At 38.9% G+C, this 25,299-nt stretch overlaps 1 protein-coding gene across 2 annotated transcripts; it reads left to right on the top strand.

The window, feature by feature from the left end:
• The first annotated feature begins 112 nt into the window (after positions 1-112).
• LOC112560984 (telomerase-binding protein EST1A-like) lies at positions 113-24,627 on the top strand. Of its 2 annotated transcripts, none has more exons than XM_025233080.1 (21): positions 113-319; positions 2,662-4,061; positions 5,120-5,317; positions 5,627-6,771; positions 7,181-7,336; positions 8,277-8,466; positions 8,968-9,185; positions 9,664-9,742; positions 10,223-10,333; positions 10,800-10,982; positions 11,303-11,364; positions 11,799-11,944; positions 12,770-13,031; positions 13,543-13,640; positions 13,821-13,924; positions 14,286-14,465; positions 14,794-14,937; positions 15,402-15,552; positions 16,312-16,544; positions 17,742-17,826; positions 18,027-24,627. In XM_025233080.1, exons 1-21 carry the CDS (start codon positions 250-252, stop codon positions 18,155-18,157), a joined length of 5,346 nt encoding a protein of 1,781 aa, XP_025088865.1. In that variant the 5' UTR covers positions 113-249; the 3' UTR covers positions 18,158-24,627. The 2 variants fall into 2 exon arrangements, with proteins under 2 accessions (XP_025088865.1, XP_025088864.1); XM_025233079.1 differs by having other exon boundaries at positions 14,791-14,937.
• Positions 24,628-25,299: the final 672 nt, after the last annotated feature.

Here is a 25,299-nt window from a genome sequence, read left to right as displayed (position 1 = left end):
GCAGAGGACAGTCTGAGACTTGCCTATCACTGAAGAGAAGCAGGAAAACAGTAGCAGCAGAACTAATCAGAATGAAAAAGTAGAAGATTCACCGTTTCAATACCGAAGCTTTAGACAGCCAGTATCAAGATACAGAAATAGAGGCATGTTGTAGAACATTTGTTGACAGGCGTTCACAATGAGTTTGGAGTGACCTCCCGTGACAACTGCTCTTCAAGCCCTGGATAGCAAAAACGTTCGGAATGGAAAATGGCAGAGAAAGATGTTGTTCGGATAACTTTTAAGGAGATTGAAAGCATCGTCAGAAGTTCCAAGGATGGTAAGAACACAATCAACATCCTATCCGCCTCTCAAGTTCATTACCTTAGTTCTTGTACTTTAATAGCGATTGCTTGGGAAATCGATATTTGGTCGTCTTGTCAGTTGGCTCAAAACACGAACTAGGGGCATACATTGGACTAACGGCCTCTGATGCACTTAGCCAACCTATGTTTTTGTGGTTACATGTACCCCATTTGTTTCGTCACGAAGTTGTTCTAGTGCATTTCTGATTACCATCATTTATAGAAAGAATAGGGGATCAATGTATGTTATGAAGATTGTTGGATCACGCGCTAGGAATCCGCACCCTCACTACTTCACGCCTCAGCTTAGAAATTTGTACCTGGATACAAAGCTTTTATATAGATTAATTATCCATTGAAACTGAAAACTTTAAAAGGATTTTCTTAATTCTTTCTTACATTTCATGTTAGTGATCTGTAGGATTAGGAAACATTCAGTTGCTTTGTGCCAGACAAATCATAACGCTCACGTCAGTAAATGTGTGACTTTATCTTAATTTCTTGCAAAATAGTTGGTCATTATACCTGATAATCTAAAGTTGTTTTTTTTTTCAAAAGTTTCAAGTAACTCATAATCGAGGGGGGGGGGGGAGGGTGCATATATTGCTTTTGGATAGGGGAGAATATTTGCCATAAATCTTAAAGAGTAATCTTGAAACAGGAAGAAGTGCAGAGAAAGTGACTCATTTTTTCACTTTTACTAGAAATTGATAACTGGCTTGGGAGGTCAGGATATAGATTTTATGTGTGAGGATTGATTTTTCCTATAAACTTTCTGTGATTTTTTTTTTCCACTTTTGATCTACCACTTTTTTGTTCAACTTATTCAAGCTTATTCTATTTAGTAAACTACAGTTAGTAAAATAATGAAATACTTGGGCTGAGAATGTGACGTTTAATCTTTGTATGAAGTACTGTTGGTGGTAAAATATATATTTCTCAGTGATAATCTCAAGTATATACCTTAAAATAAGGTGACCAGATGTTTCAGGAGCAAAAGCGGGACACGTGCCGATCATGGTGTTTTCACTGACAAAGAGCGCAAAATAAAAGCAAAAAGCAGGGTGGGGGTGAGGGTGAAGACACAAAAAGGCAGTGGGCACAAGCCAAAACCAAAGGCATGGATGCGAATCAGTGTACTGTAATCAGATTTTTAAATACAAGCAGGATATTGACGTTTTAGATGAAAATGGGACATTGGCCATCCCACTGGGACATTTTATGAGCAGGCAGGAAACACATGGTCAAAGGCAAGACTGTCCTGCCTAAATCAGGATGTCTTGTCACCTTACTTTAAAAAAATTATGTCATTGTCACTGACATAAATAAATGTCATTTTCAGTTCAAACTTTTTAAAGTGGAAGAGGGTTGGGAAGGTTTATTGATCAACTGGCACACTTTTCTTTTCTATTTTTGGTTGTTGTTGTTGTTGTTGACACAAGTACCCTTCATGGAAAAATCTAAAATCTACCAGTTACCTTTCATGCATTCACACCCAATGACAGAATACTCTACATAGTAAAAATAATGTCACTTGCATCCTAAATGCTTGAAAATTGCTGAGCTGTAGCAATGCCACTCAGTGTGCTTGCAGACTTGCATTGGGGGATAATGTATCTTTTTCTCATAAAGAGAAGATAACATTGCAGTGCGTCTAGATGCTGTTTCTTGGGCTTTTTCTCTGACATTGTAGATAAAATTAGCTGTGCTTAGACTTTTAAAATTTTGAGGCAAGTGAAGGGTGCATAATGAGTAACATAAACATTAAAATAAAGATGTCCCAGAGCTATATATATAAACTAGACCTTCCTGTAGACATAAAGAATGCTTCTGTATAGTTGGTTAGGATCAGACAAACTGTGGATTAGCAATCAAACACAGCTACATCAGCACACTTGCAATATTTATAAAATTGGATGTGTCACTAAGGCATGTCCTATTGCATCTATATTTTTTTCCCTTGAATGTGATTTGTATCATAATGATCAGAGCATTTACCTGATGGTAGTGATATATGTGTGTCCTGTTATAACTGCTACTAAACAAATGATAATACACAGATCAATACCTCTTTACATTTTTGTAGTAATGTGAGTGCATGCACATGAACATAAACTTTCAGTAAAACAAGATCAGGATAACAACAAGTAGCTGTGTGCAACCGAAGACAGTAAGAGTGAACTGCTAGGACATTTAAAGGTGTTAGCTTGTCATTATACAAGCATTTCCACATGATATAAATCAAGACTTCTAAATTAAATTCAGTTTGAGGTATGTAATTTAGGTATTTATAATCCTGCACTATGTTTTCCTCCAGATGGTCATGGAGTGCAAGGTAATCATGCAAAAGAAGGCAGATCCAGTAGGCGCCACAGAAGATCCAAACGTCCAGAACAAGCTATTTACCGACCAGGACAACTGCGATTAAGTAAAAAAGAGAAAGAATCACCATATGATGAAGAGGGAGCTAATGTAGGCTATAAACAAGAGGAAGAGAACTGGGATTTGGATGCAGATACTGTTACAGCAAAAGACTTTTCTGGCACAACAGATGAAGACAGCAGTCGCGATAGCAAAGAGAACAGTGTAGATAAAGAACTAGATGGGGTGAGAGAGAGTTTAAAACCTGTGTCATCTTTTAACTCTGCTGTACAAAGAGACAAAGATAAGGGTGGGAAGAGAAGAGGAAAACGACCCGATATTCAGATCTACGTTCCAAAGGGCCGCCTACAGGAACAAGAGATTCATCACGAGGATGAGCATGAAGGAGAAAACAGAGGGTCTGTTGACTGGTCTGTGCCAAACAGTGAAAGAGTATGTGAGTCCCCAGTCCCCAAACCTTCCTTGGAATCTTCAGAAAGAATAGCTTCACCCGTAAACAATGAACCCAGTAACAGTCCACGCAAAGTTGACTTGAATTCACGCTTTGGTGCCTTGCAAGTGACAGTGGTGGGGGAACGGGCTTCACCAACAAGCTCTACCCCTCAAGAAGGCAACCTTCATAATCACACTGCAGAACTCAGCAAAAGATCTGGGCAAAGACATAAACAGTCTGCAGGTGGTTTTGGTTCAGACCGTAGTGGAAGGAAAGTCTGGGAAGACCAGAACCATGAGAGAAATAAAGGAAATGAGGCATTTGGTGATGGTGAGACACGGATTCAGGGTCTGGACATGCAGACAAAAGAAGAACAAAAGGGAAGTGTAAAAGAGAGGGGTGGACATGAATCTGGCAGGTATTCTAAAGACAGGGAGGAGGCATCCTGGAGAGGGGGTTTCAGTCGAGGAGATGGCGATGTCATGAAGCATCAGGACCGGGACCACCATGGAAAGGTACGAGACGACTACAGGCCTGGCATGGGCAGGGGCCGCCAAAGACATCTTGGCTACCAGCGATCGAGTTCCAATGAATCTCTCACAAAATCTCTGGACATGGGACAGCGAGGCAGCCCGTGGCCAGATCGAACAACGCAGCAGAGTGGCACCTTCCCACGAGCAAAAGGAGCAGGCAAACATCACCGTGTAAGTGGGGGTGGCAAAGAAGCAGTGGGAATGGAACGGGGTCAAGGGACAAAACACTCATTCTCTGCCATGAGGCGTCAACGTGAGCGATCTGGCAGTGTGAGTAGTGACACCAGTGGTGGGAGTGACCTTAGCTGGGAGGATCTGGAGGCTGAGATGGAAGAATCAGCAGCTGACAAACCTGACTGGCATACTCAGGTAAAGCATACACAAGCTGCTTGGTCAGATTTATGCATGTGTGTATGTGCAGATTTGCATATTCCCCTATTATTTATAGATATTATGTAGAATTTACATTGTATGTTATTGTGATAAAGGATATATGAATATCTCAACGCCTCTTAGAGGGTGAATGAATAAAGTATCTTGTATTTAGAAAGTGATACGTTTGCTCTAAACATTTCTTTTATAGGTCAGGAATGTTCCTACGTAGAGTAATACTTGAGTTGGTAGAATGGTAAACAGTGGAATGCTGGGAGCTTATGGTTGATTCATATGAAATAAGTGTGAAAAACTAATGGCTGCTTCAGGCAACTAGAATTTTATATTTTCAAAGAATTACAAATTCACTTTAAGAAATCTCATTTTAATTAGAGGAGTTTTTGTGCTTAGTGTGGTCAACTTTAGACCAAACGTTTGGTCATCCATAGCTTAGTGGAGTTACATTCTCCCTTGTGACCATTAGACTATTAAGACCTTTAAAGTTTTAATAGATTTTCAAGATTCTTATCTTTATATACATGTTACTAACTAAGAGAACGCAGCTTCAGTTTGTCCTAACCCATAAACCTAGCTGGCAGAGGTTCTAAAATGTACTGAAATGCATATTATTCTGGTGGGGTTGGGAAATCAACCTTTTCTTTAGATAACATGAGACACGACTTTATTTGTCCCAGAGGTCAATTAGAAGCAGCTCTATATTGAAGTATAACAACAATCAACAATGCCATACGATTCATATTTGCTTCACCAAACAGACCCTCATGCAATCGGGATTCAGTCTTGCATGTGATCTACATTCATTCGCACACAGTAGTGTTCAGAAGTCACATGGCAGAAACAATAAAAGACAGCTTTGATCTGTTGGTCCTGCATACAGGTACGCAGAATTGATGTCCTGGTGAAAGTTGAATAAATCTTTCAACAGGAGATGCCTGCTTGTTGATTTGAATTAACAGTGCAGAAGTACATATACATTATTTACTGGAGTGCCATTGTGTTAATGTCCTTCTGTTTTTTTTTTCCCTATAAACCAGGTTGAGCAGCACCTGGAACAGGTGGCTCGCCAGGTACAGGACTCAACCCAGCGTCTAACGGATAATATTGATAATAACTTTGATCCTCTCAACAAAACCACTGATGCCAGTGACTGGCGGCCACAGCAGCAGTCCTCCGGTCAGCCAGGAGGCTTGAACCGCAATTTGTCTGCCTCTAGTGACCGCATCTTCTCACAGGTACAAAAATTGACATTTACTTAAAGGATCCTAATCTACCTTATCAGTGATACATGCAAGGTTAGAACACATTTGGGAAGCCTACAAAGTACACTGGTTGTGTTGCTGCACCAGAGATTACGTCACTTGATTTTAAGTTATTCTTAGTATTTTCATCATCATTATTATATTGTCATTACATCTCATCATGGTATTGCCTAAAATGGTCATGATGTTTGCTCACTACCCACCATGGCTGTAGCAGACTGTCAGTACTAAATGAAATCAGTACTAAAAATACAAAATCCAGGAAGTTATGTTTGTTCTTAGGAATACAGAGGACGAAGAAAAGACAGACGACGACGAGGCTCAAGATCCAAAAACTCGAGCCGCGACTCCAGCATCCACAGTAATCCTCATGATGATGACATGTGGCCATCAGAAGAAAAGAAGCCACCCCGTAGACGAAATCGCAGGCGGCACTCGTCAGCAGGACCTAGTGGCCGAGTAGGAACTGTTGAGGGTCAGCGAGCAGCAGAGAGCTTAAGAATTTTGGTGGGCAAGAACAAAGACAAACGGCAAGTCATGGTGGATGGTAAAACAGGCAATGATGGGGATGGACAGCGGCGGCAACGACAGTCCAGTGGATCCGAACCTCATAAGAAAATGGGTGATCAGGCTCACAGGGAGAAGCGTGGAGAGTTCGGTGGCAGTGCTGGCAAAGGAAGGGGTCACCATGGACCTGACCGGTGGAAACATGAAGGAGGTCAAGGCTACAACCTGCAGCACAGTGACGAGAGAAAGGGACCTTTTCACGCTCACCATAATCTTGACTCCAAGGCTTTCAGTGCTAGTGGTCAGCAGCAACCAGGCAGGTATGCACCATCCCCAGGTGTGAGTTCAGACATTTCACATGCACCATCAGCACCTCGCACTGGAGGCCTGATAAAATTACCCTCAGAACCCCAGTCTGACAGGCCTTTTGACAGCCAGTCTGTTTACAGCCAAGGAGGAGGCCATGGAGGTCAGGGCGGAGGCTTCCCTCAGGGTGCAGGGTTCCATCATTACCCACCTGCAGATGACTGGTTTCGGCGTGCTCCTGGTCAGGGGCATGCAGGGGCACCAGAGCGACGTCTGTATGATCCCAAGAACCCTAGCAAACCCATTGTGGTGCCAGATTCCCGCCCTTTGAAGTTCCATGATCCAGAGGAAACTCTGTCTCCACAAGAGAGTTTCACCCCACCACCCATGGCTCACAGTCCAGGACCTGCAGGGTCGCCTGCTATGGGCCACACCTTCGCCCCTTTCTTTCCTCCTCACCCAGGCTTCATGTACCCACCTCCTCACATGCCCCTGCCACACTATCCCGCTTTTCCTCATCCTCCGCCACCTGCGCATCCCATCTTCTATGGTTTCCAGCTACCTCGTGCCACCATGGAAAATGGTTCCTTCCATGAAGAGGGATATTTCAGCAGGTAAGTTCAGAAGAAATGCCTTTTGGCAGTGTTCTATCTTTGGAAAAATATTCCACCTAGATTCATCACGCCCCTCCTGAGGAAGAAACCTAACAAGAGAACTGACATCTTTAGATGCATCTTTTTTGACAGTTGTACCATCCAAAAATGCAGGAAAAGAAATCATTCCTTCTGAATGATCACTGCATCGCTTGAATACAGAGTTTAATATTCTGTATTCCTTCTTGCACCATCATTACCTTCCATTTAGTAAACGTGTTGTTCTCAAGAGAGAAAAGGTAAGTTGTGAGCAACAGAGAGTTTTGGGAAGCAATGTTCTTTTTGCAATATAGCTTTCCACAATTCCACAATGCTGTATCATTAAATTTTGCATGTAAATAAATGATGATGTTAAGCATTCTGTTTCCAGGGAAATTGAACAAGTCTCGGGTATGTCACGAGCTCAGTGTCGTCTCATGGCTGAACAGATTCTAAGGGACACTGCACCACTTGACTGCCAGCTGGGCAACATCCTGTCACGAGGGCAGCTAGGAGAGGATGGAGAACGTCGAGTCAAACAGCTCAGGTATTAGAGCACACAAGGAATTCCTTGTATGTTTGGAATTTTTTTTTCTAATTGTAAATGCTCATTATGCCATTATCACCTTCATCAATACTACTTCATTACTTTTAATCATGAGCGCAACCTATCATCATTTTTCATATCAGTGTTTAATTTGATATTATAATCTTCAGAGTTCACATCATTGTCAATAAATCGTTTGTAATTTTATCATGTGTCTGGTCTATTTAAAGAATTTTCTTTGAAAGTAAAGGTCTGCCAAATGACTCACCATAAAAGACTAGCTAACTTTACATCCGTCACCTGCTCCAAGTCTGATCATAATAATTACTTAACTGTAACACTAGAGAATACCAAAAAATTGATTCAGATAAAATGCAGTTTTGTTTGTAACTGGTATCAATTTAGATTTCTTCCTGACACTTTGTGATCAACTGTCTATATCTAAAATCTGTTGTATCTTATGTCAGACTCATTTAAAGTAGAATGCTTAGTATGAAAAGAACATTATTTTAAAAGATGCCACTACTTTTCTCCCTTTGGCATTTATTTTATTTATCATACAGTTATGTGTCACTTAATAGTTGAGGTGCATTCTGATTTGTGTTACTGTACTTAACTATACTGTATCTAATTGTACTCTGCTTGTATAGGACTGGCAGTTCAGGTTTGTTTACACCAACATTATCACAAACTCTTGGTTAATGTGTTGTGCTACAGTTTTATATCACAAATGTGATTAATGCATTTTAGCCATGTTATGCCACAGACACTTGATTAGTGTGTTGTGGTTTAATGTTATGTCACTAGGAACTAGGAATATGTCATAAGGACCACGATATGTGTGTGGTTTATCATCAATTAAAGAAACGTTATGTAGTGCATAACAGATTTTTTTCCCAACTACGCAGTGTACTGATTAAAATTAAAAATGTGTTTAAAGACAAGAGCTCCAGAGGCGACTGGAGCGTGTGATCTTGCTGGATATTGATGTGGCCAATCAGCATGGAGTGGAACAGCAGCTTTGGAGATCGGTCTTTTACAATGTCATAGAGGGGCTGCGTCACCAGGTCACAGAAAATACTCCCAATGACTCACCTGTCAGACACGCCCTTACAGAAATACTTGATGAGGTAACTCTAGAGTCACTTATCACATTTTTATTATTGATTATAATAATAATGAAGATTGTGTATAAAGGGCCATTCCATAACAGCTTGTAATGTGTTACAAAAATAACACATACTGAGATTAGAAGAGTGCATACACCATAGCAATATTCTGCATTATCTAACAACCAACATGACTACCCACAAATTGTCAGCCAAAAACATCACAGAACAAGTGTCATTGCTTAAATGCTGCTAATGATACATGTACTCTTGCCAGAGTTTACTATGTGTTCCTGAATTGATTATTTCTTTAGTGATTTGTGTGGGTGTGCCTTGATGTATTTCAGTTTTCATAACTTCTTATTATTGACTTTATTTATTTAAATTTTGTGACATTTATTGAAGATGTAAGAGGATAGTTTCTAAGAGAGTTACAGGTTTTTTATTTTTCGTTTTGGACAGATTCAAAAGTCTTATTTTTGTGTGATCATCTTTGACCTATACTTTCAATTTTTCATCCAGGGTGCTACATTCTATGAGGCTTTGCTCAACAAGCTTCAAGAAACTTATTCCTTCAACTTAGACTCTGTGCTGGAAGATGGGTCACATGGTATGGATGGAGCAGGAAGAGGGGTACGCCTGGCAGTGCTGAGTGCTCAACGTACTATGATGTTCCTGGGAGACATTGCTCGTTATCGTGAACAGGCACTGCACTCAGCTAACTATGGCAAAGCCAGACAGTGAGTTTTCCTTTGCATAAGAATATGTTGCATATGTGTGTGTTGAATGATAGGTTAAAGCTATATTATGCCCCAACATTTCTTTTGCACAAGAACCTGTATGTTTTCTTTTTGTTTCCATTTATTTCTGTGTTTAATTTGAGTGTATTGGGAACCCATGAATGAGGTGGGAGGTCTAGACAAGCAAATATATGCAGAACACGTAAGAATAAGGAACATCAAAGCATGAAAATGGAACAAAGTATCACTGGTGAAGATCTTTTGTCAGACTGAATCTAGGTATAAAGGGTGGTCTAGGAAAATTCACTCTAAAAATATTTTTTAAATGTCTTTGGGCACCACTTGAGAATTAGCTAAAAGCCTGCCTGAATTGGTAATAGATTTCACTAATAGCTTGTATAAATAGCTGCATAAAATAACATGATGTTCTGAAGGAATGAAGTGATGCAAGTAATGTGTGCTATGCTTAATGCTTCAGCTGGTACATGCGGGCTCAGAAGCTTGCACCAAAAAATGGTCGGCCATACAACCAGTTGGCTATTCTGGCCGTGTACACGGTGAGTTGTGGTAATTAATTTGCTGAGTTGGCTTTGTTTAAACTGAACATTTTTGGTTCTGTTGTGACCAAGACACAGATGCAGAAACATTGTATCATAGCAGTAACTGTCAACTCAGTCTTAAAAGTTCAAAAGGAGTGTTTGCTGCAGATCAACAGTTTGACTTGTAGACATTTTGAAAATGTTCTGCTCTAAAGCTGTCATTATTCTGTAGAGGAGGACTTACTGCCTTCCCATGTAGAGTTACACAACTTGATTAAGATTGGTGATGGCCAAAACTGCTTTTACTTGCAATGAGTTGCAGTGTTATGTATCATGTGATTTCTTTGTCATTTATTAAAAAAAAAAATTGTATAAGAAGAAATATTCCTAAATGATTTATTCTGAAATGCTCCACATTATCATTAGCAATCATCACTGTGAAAGTAGTTTAAAGTGTGACTTTTCATCTTTTTTTTTTTGAAAACTGTTATGCTGCAGCGACGAAAATTGGATGCAGTCTACTACTATCAGCGTAGCCTTGCAGCCAGCAATCCCATCCTCACTGCACGGGAGAGTCTGATGTCACTTTTTGATGAAGTGCGGCGCAAGGTATCGTCATGCAATTTGGGGCATTTTTAACTATACAGAATTTTTCATTCACATTTTATCTGCTGGTTAATTCTGGCAGTGTTATACTTTATTTTGTAATATATGTGTGTGTGTATATATATATAGAAACGGCCCTGTGCTCCACTGGGGGCTAATAGGAGCAAGAAGATATATATAGAATAATGTAGTATTGTTTACGTTTTCATTGCACTGTAGATGACACACGTAACAAAACAGATTTAGCAGATGTTAAACTCTGTTTACTATTATTAATTTGCTGCTGTTGTCAATAATAATTTATCATTTTTTTTTTAATAAGCACCCAATCAAGGGATATTCAGTTTTTTTGTTTGTTTTTTTTTTTAGTCTGATCTCTCACTACTACAACTTATCAGATAATTTGATGTAAGCTTTTGTTCATTGTAGATTACTCTGTGGGAATCCTGTTACCTTTGATTTTATATAGGAGGAAGCTGTAGAACAGAAGCGATTAGAAGAGGCAAGGCGAAGACACAAACGACGACGCACACGAGCACAGGCACAGCCACGGGTTGAAGTGTGGGTTGCTCCTGATGGTTCAAGTTCTCGAGATCCTTTTGCTGACAGCAGTTCAGGAGATGATGATCTAACAAGCCTGTCTGCTATTGAGGTGAACAATAATCAAGAACATGTTGAAGCTTACTTTTATGCTCAGATCATGTGATCATGGTGTATTATTTGGTCAAAGCCTGACAATAGTAGGTCCTTGAAAGCCCATACAAGGGTTGTTGCCCGATGGTTAGTGTTGATGTGGCTCTCACAGACTTTTAATAATGTATGTATTTGAGTGACGTGTGTCTTGCCAGGAACCTCTGTGCAAGCCTACGTAACGTTGACAAGAGTCTTCAGTCTTTTGTAGGATGTATAGGCCAGTCCTAGATGCATTTCATTCATGAAGTTTTACAAAGAACCTATACATTATTATTTCAGCTGAACAAACGCTTTGTCCTCACTTTCCTGAATGTTCATGGAAAGCTTTTTACCAAAATCAAGTGAGTAGTCAGTATGGAGACCATCAGACCTGTAACTTATATTTTAGTACTTTTGCTATATTTTTTTAGAGAAGATATCAACACTTGTAGAGTTGCTCAGAAGTATGTGTCTAGTTAGCAACAATAATTCCTTGTAAATTAAGAGGAATATCAGGCAGTTTGCTGTCATGCTGTGGGTCAACACTTTACAGCACAAATAATAATAAATGCAAAATTTTCAAAGCACATTCTGACACTCCTAAGGAGTATGTTGTTAGTGCCTAAGAATAAGAATGCGACATGGACAGCATACGAGGGACAGGAAAACAAACGAATAACATGAACTAAGAAAGAATAAACAGCAGTACTAATGATGAATAAAAACAAATACAAAAAACGCAAAGAGGAACCAACTAACAAGAACTGACAGCATCTATTGGCTTTTATTTCTCCAGCTTTGAAGTCTTTGTTGAGAGTGCAAGTCTGATGCTGCAGGAGTGGCGGCTGTTGCTGCAGCACTCACCTGCTGTGGTGTCTGCCACTCGCCTGCTTCAGATTATGGCCATCAACATGTTTTCTGTGGACAACACTGCACTCAAAGGTATGGATGGGGGAGGTGGGGGCAACTTGGATGTGACATGACATGAGCATATGCCATGATGTTGAGAATCCTGGTTTGGGGCGGATGTAGTGGCTGGAATTTCTAATTTGCTTTTCTTATCCCATAATGTCTGCTTTGTTAAGATTTCTTTATAATGAGACTAGCAGCAAATTTAAACATCAGCACCCTCACACCATGTTAGTCCATTTTTTAGCTGAAAATTTGAAGGGTGAACAATATATTGTGCTCAAAGAGTACATTAGTGTTCTCCTTCCATGTACATTTCTAGGCATACGTTACGTTCTCACGTCTGCAAATACATATCCTGACTATACCCTATCATAAATGGAAATCTTGAGATCTTTGCATCAGGCATAAATGTATCCATTTCATTTGAAGGTTTTTATATGGCCTGAATGTATACATTTTGTGTGAAGATTGTAAGGGAGATGGAGATAAGTGTGAAAGGAAACATTTTGATGATGATGATGATGATGTCGATTTGTAATGCGCAGGTATCCATTCAGAAGAATGCTCATTGCGCACAAAAAAACAAAAGAAGAAAAAAATTAAGTGAACAAATATATAAAACACCAGGAAAGTAAAAAATAGAGACAGAAGTGTTTCTTGGTTGTTTAAGACTGTTTTTGTCTCTCATTTCAAGCAGATTGTGTAATAGTAACATCAAAATACCTTTGTGGTACATTTTAGAATTGGTTAAGTGACATCAGATTATTGAAGTTTATCTTCTCCAGTAAATGACTTAAAAATTGAGAGAGGAAAGTAAATCATGCAAAATAAATGTCATAAAGAGATCTTCTGCAGATGAGAGACTTGAAGCCAGCTGCCGCTCTTTGCTACAAGACCACGCTGTAGAGGTGGGGCTGGATATGTTTGGGATCCTCGTTGCTCGAATCACAGAACTATTTGAATGCCACTTGTCGAGCAAGCGGGACACGTCATCGCCGGAGCAGCTGAGTGACGACCTGAGGCAGTTTCTGCCTGGGGTAAAGGTATGGGTGGACTGGATGATGTGCCACTCATCACTGTGGAATCCACAACCCTCCATTCGCCCACCAGACATAGGGTAGGTGGCTGTTAACGCTTTCTAACAGTATGGCTGTCAAATATTTCACTTTGCCTAATATTTAATTTTATAGAAAATAAGAGCTAGGTTACTATTTGACTTGTCTGGCTGATTGATAGAAAATGAGGCAAATAAGACCGTGTGGTTGAGACATAATGTTTCTTCTTTGTACTGTACCAGATGACATGATTATATGGAGTTATCCCAACTAGCTACCTCAATTCCAGTTGTCCACTCCTGATTGGTCAGACCTGACCAATAAACAGGGAGAATACAATATCAACCAACTCACTCCCTCTCCCTCCCCATCCCCATCCCACCTTTGCCAGTCAGTGAGCTCTCCAGTGGGCAGTGGATAGCTGGAATTGAGGTAGTTTATAGGGATAATTCCACATAGTTATTGTCATCTGTCATCTCAAAGAAAGGAATTTCGCCATCAAAAATGATATTTTTATGTTGTATTTAGTAAGGAGCAGCATAAACACTTTTTAATTAAGACTGTTTTTTGTAGCCCACAGGTGGATGTTTGGCACAATGTAGCCCGATTGTGCAACACCCTGAAGCAGGTTGACACAAGCCACATTATTCTCTATCGGGACAAACGCGAGGGTGAGTTGTGTTGAGCCACATTGCATTGTGACAAGCATGAGAGTGAGTTGTGCTTCGCTGCAGACTAGTTTACAATGAAAATTGTGTTACTTTGTTTTGCCTTTTAGCGTTCAGAGAGCGAATTACAGAACAAATTATTACACCAGTAAAATAGCAGTTATCTTAAAATTTTGACAACAGGCTGTGAACCATTAGTCCTTATGGAGGATTCAATGATGGCTGGATTTGTGCCGCTTCTCAGTGCTCCTGTAGACATGGTATTTGTGCGGCCAGATGTTGATAAGGTGAGGCTGTTATTTCTTTGGTCTGTATGGATGTTTTTATTTGGTCTGGGTTAGTTTGGTTGTGTTTTGTATTTAGATGATGAGAAATGGTTATGTGAGAAGCTAAATTATGTTTCATCTATTGTATTTATTCCTTTAATGAATTGTAATGCAATTTTCCCTTTGTCCGTTTTTATTTCAATCTTAGCAAAAATAGTCATTTTTAAATTTAAAACCTCTTGTTTAAAATATTGTACATCATGTACATTGTATTGTACTTCATGTATTGTACTTAAGAAAGTTCAGTCAACAGCATTGTAAATTTGCAATCTTTCTCTGATAACATAATCTAAAACCAAAATGCTGTTTTTTTCTGGTCTAGGAATGTGCACAGGATTGCCTGCGTGTGGAGAAGATTGTCCTGTTTGGGGAATACCTCTGTGGCATTGAACCTCCAATGCTGGCATTTGATGTGGAAAGAGGCCGCTACTACTCTGTGGCTCCAGCACCAGTCCGTTCAGAGGAAAAGCTTGATGCAAGTGATGAAGAAGCAAACATAGAGGTGAAGGAAGTTTTGGTATTTATGATAGTAATGCTGTTGCTCTTTCATTTGTCTTGGTATTGAAAATGTCCTGCAGATCTCTATTCTGCTTTAGGTGCCTGTAAGTATGCACTAAACACATCAAAGAGGACTCTAGACCTGCTTGGATGGATGAGAGTGCAAAAGAGGGGATTATACATGTGTGTGTGTGTGCTTGGGCAGGTGGGTGGGTGTATGCATGTGTATACATGCATACACTTTAATATGTTCTAGTAAGAGATACAGTGTCCCTAAGATTGTATTATCAATGTTTTTCTTAAACTTGCTCCTGGACTGTTACTGCAAGCAGTCTGATGATGTGATTGTGGAGAGCGAGGAGTCAGGTGAAGATGGAGATGAGGTGCCAGAAGAAACAATACAGAAGCTGAAGGCCTTGAAGGCAGAGCTGAGTCGAAAGGTAGAGGACCAGGAGCGTGACAGAAACACAATACAGGTGAGTAGCTGGAAGCTGCATGTGCCCATTTCAATTGCATTTGACATTTGTGAAATTTACAATCATTTGACAGCTGAGTTTACAATCTTTTGTGTTTTCTATGTTAAATAAATTTAAAGTTATTACCTCCATCTCTTATAAGCATTAGTATACTATAAATGTTAAAAAATTAATGTCTTTTTTCTTTCTTTCTGTTTTTTATGATGCAACTTCTTTTTTCTCTAGAATTTTGTCTTCAGAGTTTTTGGTTTTTTCAGTTTCCCATTTGTTTGTAATATACTTTGGGCAAAAGGGTGGGGTAAAATCAGTCTTGCTTATCTGCCTATCATTATCATATGTAATCTGTTGTCTTTATCATTAGTCTGGATTGTATTTTCTTTTAAAGCAATTTATAAACTTATTCAATTGATATTAGGTACATATTTCTTTAAAGCCAGGGGTATTATTGTTGGCTGTGTCTGCAGACCATGTTAGATGAAAATCGACATGCCAAGTTGGAACTTGAAGTGCGACCACACTTTCTAGTGGCTGACACAAACTGCTTTATCGACCACCTGTCCCCTCTCCGCAACTTGCTGGCAGCTGGGTCCTATGTTCTAGTTGTACCACTTGTAGGTAAGATTACTGTTTGTTTCCAGATTCATCTTTGCATCTTCTATGTTTTTCTTTTATTACTTGTCTGCACACTTGTTTATCCTTTCATCCTTTTTGTGCTGCCCATGTCTCATTTTTGTGTCAAGCGCTGAGGCCACATTTTTGTGTTAGCGTGATCATGCACTGTACAAATTACAGGTTTATAATTATTTATTATTAATTCTTTACTGCCAGAAATGTTATCCTTGTGCATACTTCTGTTGTTTGATGGTGAAGCAAGAAACAGGATGACTCAAAAATAATTAGCTTTTTCTTTTAAAAATCTGTTGTTTTTTTTGTCATATAAATAAGGTGCAGGTATTTTTTTAAATACAAAAAAAGGTCATCAGCTCGGTTAAGAAAAGGGCTCATTACTTTGTTAAGAAGCAGGTGGCAAGAAGAAACAAGTCTTTTTTGGAATGGTAAATGTTATGGCTGGCATCAGATCGATCTCCATCTGCAAGATGAAGCATTGTTTGATAGGTGCTGGGTGTTTGCTAGACAAATGAAGTGTTAAGTGTGGAAAGAGACAGTAATACTTAATAGCCATTGAGTGTGTCAGATAGTAAAATTCGGTCAGGTAGTTTGGTGTGTAACCTCAAATTTTTCATTTAATGAGAATTTCTGCAAACATTCTTCACTTTTGTTGTGAAGTGCCTTCCCCATAACATGTGGACTATTTTATAATTTATGCTGTTATTTTGATTGAAAATTGATTTTTATCTTACTATTTCTAAACAGTATTAAATGAGCTGGATGGTCTGGCTAAGGGAAGTCATCAAGGCTCAGGTAGAGATGGCAGCCGTGAGGAGGAGAGTCCGGAGCACAAGAGCATGGTAATGAGGCATGCTGGGCAGGCCCTTGCATTCCTTGAGTCAGAGTTTAAAGCTAAGAACTCTCATTTGCGTGTGCAAACATCCAAGGGCTCAGTTCTAGAAACCTTGGCTTTTCGCAGCGAGGAGGCTGACAACACTGTAAGTACTTGATTTGTTAATTTTCTCATTCCTCATTCTGTTTGTATATTTGTACTTCAGTACATTCATGTGCATGGCTATGTGTGTTCAATTTCTTCATAGATTAGTAACTATTTAAGGTTATATTACTTTTCACTGCAAATATATACAAAAGTCATGTCTGGGTACTTCATATTTTTGCTTGTTTGTTTCAATCTAGGATTTTAAAAAATTCATGATCTTTGGGTTAGACATGCATTGGAATGTATCACATTGCTGAAGAAAACAATACAGGTAGTCCTCGGGTTACGACGGTCTCGAGTTACGTCGTTTCGTGGTTACGACACTCATTCCCACTTACAGCGACAGTGATAACAAAGCAACGTAGTGGGCTTATTATTGAGATGGAAAGATTATTGGCGCTTTGGTTGGAAGACCAAAATCAACGCCGTATCCCTGTGAAAAGGGGAAAGGAAGTGAAAGTGAAGAATTTGTGGCGAGTAGGGGTTGGTTGAGGTTTAAGGATCGAGCCGATTTCCATAACATTAAAGTGCAAGGTGAAGCTGATGAGAAAGCAGCAACTGAGTTTCCTAATGCATTGGCTAAGATAATTGAGGAGGTTGGTTACTGTGCTCAACTAGTGTTCAACGTGGATGAGACAGGCTTGTTTTGGAAAAGTCTGCCTAGCCTAACACTGTTTATTACTGTTACAGCACTTACAGTACAGTATTTCATTATTAAACGTACTGTACTACAATATTTTACTGTACTTATGTTTATTGATAACTATGTAGGGTACTCTGTTAGGATAGGTGTTTGGATAGGCTAAGTGTTTGTAGTACTGTACTGTTATTATGATGGTACAGTACTGTATGAACGTTTGATCCGACTTCCGTCGAAATTCGGTTTACGACGCCGCGTGAAGAACGGATCCCCGTCGTAAGTCGAGGACTACCTGTATTTGGCATAACCTGTTCTGTTTTTGTCTGTTTGGACATCTCTGTATAATGACAATGATGGCACTTTTGATTCTTACATCAGCCTCAAATATACCTCTGTGTAAGTAATGACAATTCTCTATTGAAATCTATGATGCTTTCAACACCTCATCTTTATATGAGGAAACATGAAAGCAAACTTTTCCTAAAATCCCAACCCCCAATTTCTGATGTTCATGTAGATTTGTAAGGAGAATCTTGCATTTGCTTGATTGTGTAGGGAAACAATGATGATCTCATCCTGTCCTGCTGTCTTCACTACTGTAAAGATATGGCCAGAGATTTCATGCCTCGTCGTGGCAAAGGTGAGCAACAGAAGCTCTTTGTCAGAATAATTTCCCTGCATTTTATCTGTGTTTATCAAGAATCCTGACCAGCATTTTTTTGCAAATGTAGAGCCAGATTTAATTCTCCCTCTCTCTCTTCCCCTCTGTTTTTCTCTTTATTTCTCTTCGTGGATGTATGTGTGCATATTTATATGCTCTAAATATGCCTTTGTTCATAGATTCACCTGTCAGACTTTTCCGGGATGTGGTGCTGTTGACTGATGACCGCAACCTGCGTTTGAAAGCCCACACTTCAAACGTACCTGTCAAGGATGTGCCTGCGTTTTGTCGGTGGAGCAAAATCACTTGAATGGGGCAAGCTACTCCATCTGAATTTGAGTCAACTCTAACTGCCTCTCTGCAGATCGGCAGCAGCTGCTTTATGCATGCTTAGAGTTTTGAGCCACAACTGCATCAGTGTGGTTGAGGAAGGGAAGCGTGCGGTGAAACTCTTGACCTGGCAGCTTTTGACAGTTTGTTTTGATGTGCAAGCATCGGTAAGAAGGTTTAGACTGAAGAAGGTAGAGTCTTTGTCTCATCAGAAATGCTGTACGTTCTCTTTCACAGTGTTCAAGGAGCTGTCAATACCAAATTCTGCAAATATTCTTTTACAGAAAAATAAACATTTTTCCACTTTAAGTCTTTTTGTACTAAACAAATGGTCTTGTAGAATACGTTATCTGATTTGAGATAATACCCTCTGAATTACAGCAACAGAAAACCACCAGCTTGATGGTGACCCTATTTTGAAGTTAAAACTTGGTATTAGAAGGGAAGGGCTGCGGGTATATAATGTTCCTCTCTCTGCTTTTATTATGACCTGTTAGTGTATATAGTCTGAAGACTTCCAGAATAAATTATTACACCTCATATTGCAATGTGAAGAAGAGGAACTTGAATGCAGGCATGTTTATTGATGCATGGTATGTTCTTGGTGTTTTCTTTATGCAGCAGTTATAATATTCTTAATGGGAGAGATTGCAGGTGTCGGTTGTAGTGTCTGAACATATTTATGTTCATATGCTTGCACCACATCTACTTTTTAATATACACATTATTCCAGAGTTGAAACCTCATTAATTTTAAAAATTTGCTTCTTTTGTTTGAGAGTACTAATAATGGGAACTGACTATTAGCTTACAAGGGCTAATATATCCTGTTGATATATTAGCGTGGCAAGTTAGTTGTTTAGGAGTACTGGTATTTAAACTGACAGTCAACTGAGGCAGACTAGTATGGGAACTATTACTTGATTGTATACTAATGTGTGAGTTTTCTGGCATACTAATAATTAAAAAAAGATAAGTTGACTAAAGACTAGCTTTTGCTAGAGAACATGGTGTCCCTTTAATTATTTTATTAAAATCAGAGGCTAAAATGTAACCAAGATCAATGACAGCAAAAGGGTCAACATTGTTTAATGTTGTAAAGAGCCATTGTTCAGTATCCTGACAATGACATTAGATAATTTTGACAAAGATACTGACCATTGATAATACTAGTCTTCACTCATTTTAATGCTTCATGTAACTTTTAGAACTCTGTGGATTACTGACGACTTACTGCATAACTCTGACTGCCGTTGCATTAACCTGAAGTGGCCAAAGATTGCATGATAACAATAGTAGAACAGAGGGCTCAGGATGTTAAAATGAGCGTTGAAAAGAGATAGCAGATGGCTTAGTGGTTCAAGAAGTTGCACCTGAACCCGAACGCATGCACACTTAAGCAGTTTGATATTAGTATGATACAACCCAGTTAACTCTCAGTTAGCCCATTGTGTCATGGTGTTGTGGTTATCTAACTGTAGAGGCTGGAGAAAAGTGAGACAGCAAGACTCTAGCACATCACTCCTCTGTAATCATAAGATCATGTGACTTACCCCTTTGAATTTAATGGTGTATTCTAGAAATAGACAAAACGGTCTTAGTCATTGCATCTGACAGCAGTTACTAGTAGTGACCATCACAAAAGAACTGGAATCTCACTGGTGATAGAGAACTGAGGTCTTACATTTCTGTATGAAGCACAGGTTTCACCTTGTTAAGTAGAACTGAAACTGGTGTCACTGTAGATATTTGACTTCTCACAGTTTCTTACAGAATAGAGCATACAGATCTTTGGTTGATATTGATATGAAGCACCATATTACAAAATTAAGATGAAAAACAAGTCATTAATGAACTGAAGAATTTGCATCATGTAAGGTGTAATCAAAAGCCTCTCTGAGTACAGTCTTAGTGGGGTACTCTTTGGCTAAAGATTAGAAATCTTTAATCCATTCAGCACCAGCATGTTTCAGCAGATTTCTGATTTTGTTTCATGTGATGTCAGTGCAGTTCATAATGTGATCTAGGTGATGCAATAAAGAGAAATCTCATCTACTAACCAGTTGCTCTGAAAATTATTAACATATGAAAATGAAATAATTAGACATGAAAAATCAGTTCATATGCATGGTAGACCATTAGCCATTTTGTAGTCATGTGACCACAAAATTTTAAAAGCCTAGTAATTGAAAGTTGCCATGAAAGGCTAAATAGAAGAACTTTCCCAGCTCAACCCCCTCTTACAAAAAAAAAACCAACCCCAAAACAAAATGGCCATAAGAAAACTAAACCAGGTTTATTTTTTGTAGCCAGATACATCATGAAATCTATATTTCATAAAAATTTGTGTCACTTTTTCACTGGGTGTTGCTTAGCCAACGTTTGAAGTGTTGTATGGAGATTCTGTATTTTCGATTCCTCTTCACAAACTTTTTTCTTTAAGTGTAGACTGAATTAGCAGCCACCGACCGTCACTGTCATGCAAACCACAGAGTTGCATGAAAACTACTTAATTAAAATTAAATGTCTGCACAGTATGAAGACCTTATGTGCCTTACCCTAGTTACCTCAGTGTCAACTAAAATTGTTGTTTGGAAAAACGTGTTGTTATGCAGCTGCCTCAGTCCTTTCAGCCTTTCAAGAACTACTAATATCTTTTGGTTTAGGTCATAAGGTTTTGTCAACAGTGTGCACCTGAGTAGTAATTGGATTTAACACTGCATTAGGAGTCAAATCAGGTTAGTTTGAGTGATGCTCAGAGTTAACAGCTTTTACTTAAAATTTCATGCCCAGGTAATGCTTGGGTCTACTGCCAAGGAGCTAAATACCATCTGACGTGAGAAGCTCAAAGGCTGCTTTTGACAAACTTTGATTGTGTGGACAATTTTTCATTTTTATAAAAATTGATTCTTACGTGCACAGTACACTATCACTTTATGGACAACATGCTTAAAAGCTCAACTTTTACCTTAGGTGAAATAGAACAATTTTAATGCAGGGAGGAAAGTGAGAAACACATGCGGTGCAGGCAACCTTAGTGGTCATACTTCGCTCGCTGCTTTCATCTGGCCAGACCAGTCCCCTCACCTCCCTCTGCTGGATTAAATTCCATTCTTTAATGCTGGATGGCAAAAGATTTGGCCTCTAAGTGCATTGCATCCCTCAGGTAAATGGGAAGATATGGGGTGTCTTGCTTGAACAGTTCCCCGGTCTTCTCCATTTTAATGGAGTTGACAGCTAAACAATAAAACAGAAGGCCAGGTGAGGGCCTTGATACCTGTTTTGAGACTTTACACCATCAAAGTAGTGACATGTCTCTGCCTTTAATACCCTGTAATAAAGATATTGCTAATTTGATGATTACCTCTGCTTCTCCTTCTAGTCCAGATGATTCTTAGGCCAAATCTAGAACCTTGCTGATGTAATCAGTAGCTTAATACAGTGTTACCTTTGGCTGTGTATGTCATTAACATGGTCATGTGTAGCTTTACAGTTGAAATGTCGCCATCTTGACGGTTTCCTGCAAAAGTAGAGGCTTATTTGGTCATCTGGAAATAAAATCGTCAAAATTAAGAAATATAACCAGCTGTTCATTGCCAGAATAAAGGGAGAGTACTGAGTAGCACAGAAACGTCGCACTGTTTTGCCCTTTATGTTTTCAGTGGTTTACCGTTACTGCTTGTGCATTGTAGTACATCCAGAGTTACATGCCTCGATTGCTTTCCACTAAGTACATTATGAGTTATTAAGAAGTAACTGAAATCGCATCAGATGCAGATAAGGTGACTGAGAAGTAACTGACAGTTTCACAAGCAGATGGTGTGCAGATACAAAGCTGGAAATGATGCAGCTGCCTGTGACATTGTACATTTTCAAACTTTGATCTCATAAGATGCCAGATTGTGTGAAAGCTATCCAGTTTGTTTCTTTTAAACAACCACCTGTGATCGCTGATCTAGTTTGCCACTGTTTCTATATATGATTAAAATATATTTCACAAGGAATGAAATGCAGAAACAAAACAAAGTGAAATAATGTTCATTGCTAGTGAATTACACATCTGGAGTCTGTAATGTGCCGGAGTAAAGATGTCCAGTTACTGGTGTGAAAAGACTTGAATGAATACTGTCTTCCACGACAGCTAAACTGTACCGTTAGTCCACAGAAATGCATGTGCACTTGTTTGAATCAGGTCTTCAGGAAAACGAAAGACTTTCTGTGTTCATTTGTTTACATTTTTATCATAGGGATCAGACACCTGATGTAAGATTTTTGTTGTTTTAAATATGATCATTCTAGAATAAACTCAACTTTCATTTTTCCTAGAAAGTAACTGTGAACGTTAGAACATCAGATGCATAGTTGCCTCAGAACAGTTATTCTGTAATATTAAACAAAAAATTTTCTATCCAGGACTGGAAGCTAATGTTAATTTAAAAAGCGAAGTATAAAATGAAGATAGTTCTTTTGTTGTGTTATTAGAAAGGGTTACTCTTTACCTACTGGCAGATGGAAAGATATCTCTTGATGGAATATAACCATTATCCTTATTCATTATCCAGATAATTCTGCATGGCAGCTTCGTCAAAAGCTGTTCATAGCAAACAAAAAAGATTTGTAAATATGTAATGGGATGTGCTGTCAAAGGAAGCTGTGGTAGATCTACATGCTGTTGTTTCCAGACCTCTACTGTTCTTTTAGAAGTAAAGGGCATGATTTAGAATTCAAAGGCTGTGAATACAGCATTCTTTTTATCCTATTTTAGGGTGTTTTTCGTCTGTAATTTATAATTCAATTGTAAGAAGACTGTGATTACATATTTGTTTAGTGGAGATTGAATATATTGGATATTTTAGGAGTGATCCCCTGAAAATAAGTATGTTTGATGTTTATTTACATATTATAAGAACAGTTTTATTCTTTTTTTTATATATTTTATGCTGGCTTTTGCACACTTTCATGACTTCTCATCAAATTTTTCTTTAACACACAACTGAACTATCTCTTTGCTACAGGGAACAAAATTCTGTTGCATTGGGTACAGACGGTTCCTTGATGACCAGAAGCAATCCATTTGACTGTTTTAACATTTTTGTCAGTAGATGTGTTCATAGTGGAACTAGTTGGACATTTTCTGGACTCTTTTATATTTGTTCGAGAGAAAAATGTATTAGCATGCAGTCTAGCTGAAAAACAAATTTATCCTGCTCAAGTCTCAGTCTGTATACAAATGCAAAAATAAAAAGTGAATTGATGTACAAACCCTGCCTATTTTAAATCAGGATTTCTTCTCATTTGTCACTGTGGCTACTCTATTTTTTTTAAGTCTGATCTTTCAGTGAGATTGACCCAACAATAGCTTCACACAACAGTAATAGAGAAGTGAACTGGCATTTATATGCACATGCTACAATGAGGTATGGTGTACAAGTCTTCTTTGACAAATAGATTGATTATCACGATCTTAATAGATTTTGTAGCATTGAAATCTTCATATTCATATTTTTCTATAAAACAATTGTTTTAGACTGTCCTCTTTGGTGTTGCAGACCTTATTGCTGGGATGCCTAGCTTTTGTCTTTTTTTTTGCACGTGTACACTTTGGTTCTGAAATAAACTGTACAATAAGTATTGGTGACTGTGATTAGTGACCATAGCATCTCTTGAGGTTTTTGTGCAAGTGGGTGGGGATTAGAAAATGTTTTGGATGTTGTATTTGATCTGTAAATCTGATCAGGTGACAAAAACAAAATTTTTTCCCGAAGAACTCTTCAGTGAGATGAACTTTGGGTGCAGCTTCCTTTTTATACAAGTCTGAGCTGGTTTTGTCCCACAAGCTTGTTTCTGTAATTCATCTACAGCTGTCCGCATAGTTGCCACTCTGAATTTATAGGCTGCTGAAATAAGTAACTGTATTTTGTTATTGTGTCTGGAGGACTGGCTGTCGTAACTGTTGCTGTTTCACAGGTCTTTTCCTCAAACTGTGATGCATTACTTTGGGGTTTTTTTCGTCTTTGTTCACCTTTGTGACAACAGCTTTTGCATCTACCAGCTGATGAAATTGGCGATACCTACCATGGATGCAGCTTAGCTGCATTTGCTAGCGGGAATGTTGGCATTTTCCAGAAAACTTATGGTTATCAGACTGTATCCCAAGTTAAAAAGAAAAACCAAATTTAGATACAAAATATTTTACTAAAAGACTTTTGTTCCTCAGCAAAGAAGGCTGCAGTGCTACATGAAAGTGCTTTCTCTTGGCCATGTCAAGATGACGTTAGCGTGTCCTTGTGCGATATTTAACACAAGAATGAACTGGACTAGCATGGAAATTTTTTTGTCCGTGGCAATAGCATGTTAATATAAATGTGTGAATAGTGATCCAAGTGACTATTTTTCTGGTTGCCATGTCATTGTGTGAAATTGTTGAATAAATGGTTGGCTTGGTATGATTCTTTTTTTTTTTCCTCTGAACTTGCGCAAATGTGGTTTTAGCCTTTTCCAGTGATTGTGAGTTTATGTCAAAAACATGACCAAATATGTCAAAATACAACCACTTCAAATAAACATTAACTACTCAAATTTTAACGAGCCAAGCTCTGGACTGGAACCCACAGGGGAGGAGCAGGGTTGGGAGACCCAGACAGACTTGGAGATCAGTCCACAGTGAGGCGGAGGCAGCTGGCATGACATGGTCCCAACAGGAGAGAGACGCCCAGAGCCAGATCCGATGGCGGGGTGTAGTTGCGACCATATGCTCCACTGGGGGTGAATAGGAAGAAGGGACTCAATAAATTTAAACATCGCTTTTTGCTTCCATGGAAGCAGTATCTGGAATGCCTTGCCCCTGTTACAATGATCATCTTTGAAGCATCCAAGGCAGACCATACTTCTTGCACAAATACAGTACTTCCAGTAACTGATGGACTCCATTTCCCACCATCTCTTATTCCCTCCACACCACTTCACTCAAGCGACTATTTGTTTCTTGTGCTGCTCACGTACATCCAACTAATTGGCAGAGGAATCTGTTATGTAAGTATTTTTTACATTGTAATTGACGTCTGTTGACCCATTTTTATCACATTAGATATATTTTATGTTCTTAATAGACCTTACAGCAGAA

Source organism: Pomacea canaliculata, linkage group LG4 (assembly GCF_003073045.1).
Source record: "Pomacea canaliculata isolate SZHN2017 linkage group LG4, ASM307304v1, whole genome shotgun sequence".
NCBI classification, from domain to species: domain Eukaryota; kingdom Metazoa; phylum Mollusca; class Gastropoda; order Architaenioglossa; family Ampullariidae; genus Pomacea; species Pomacea canaliculata.
The sequence above is the reverse complement of the archived record's forward strand: the minus strand, read 5'-3'. Positions and strand labels throughout refer to the sequence as shown.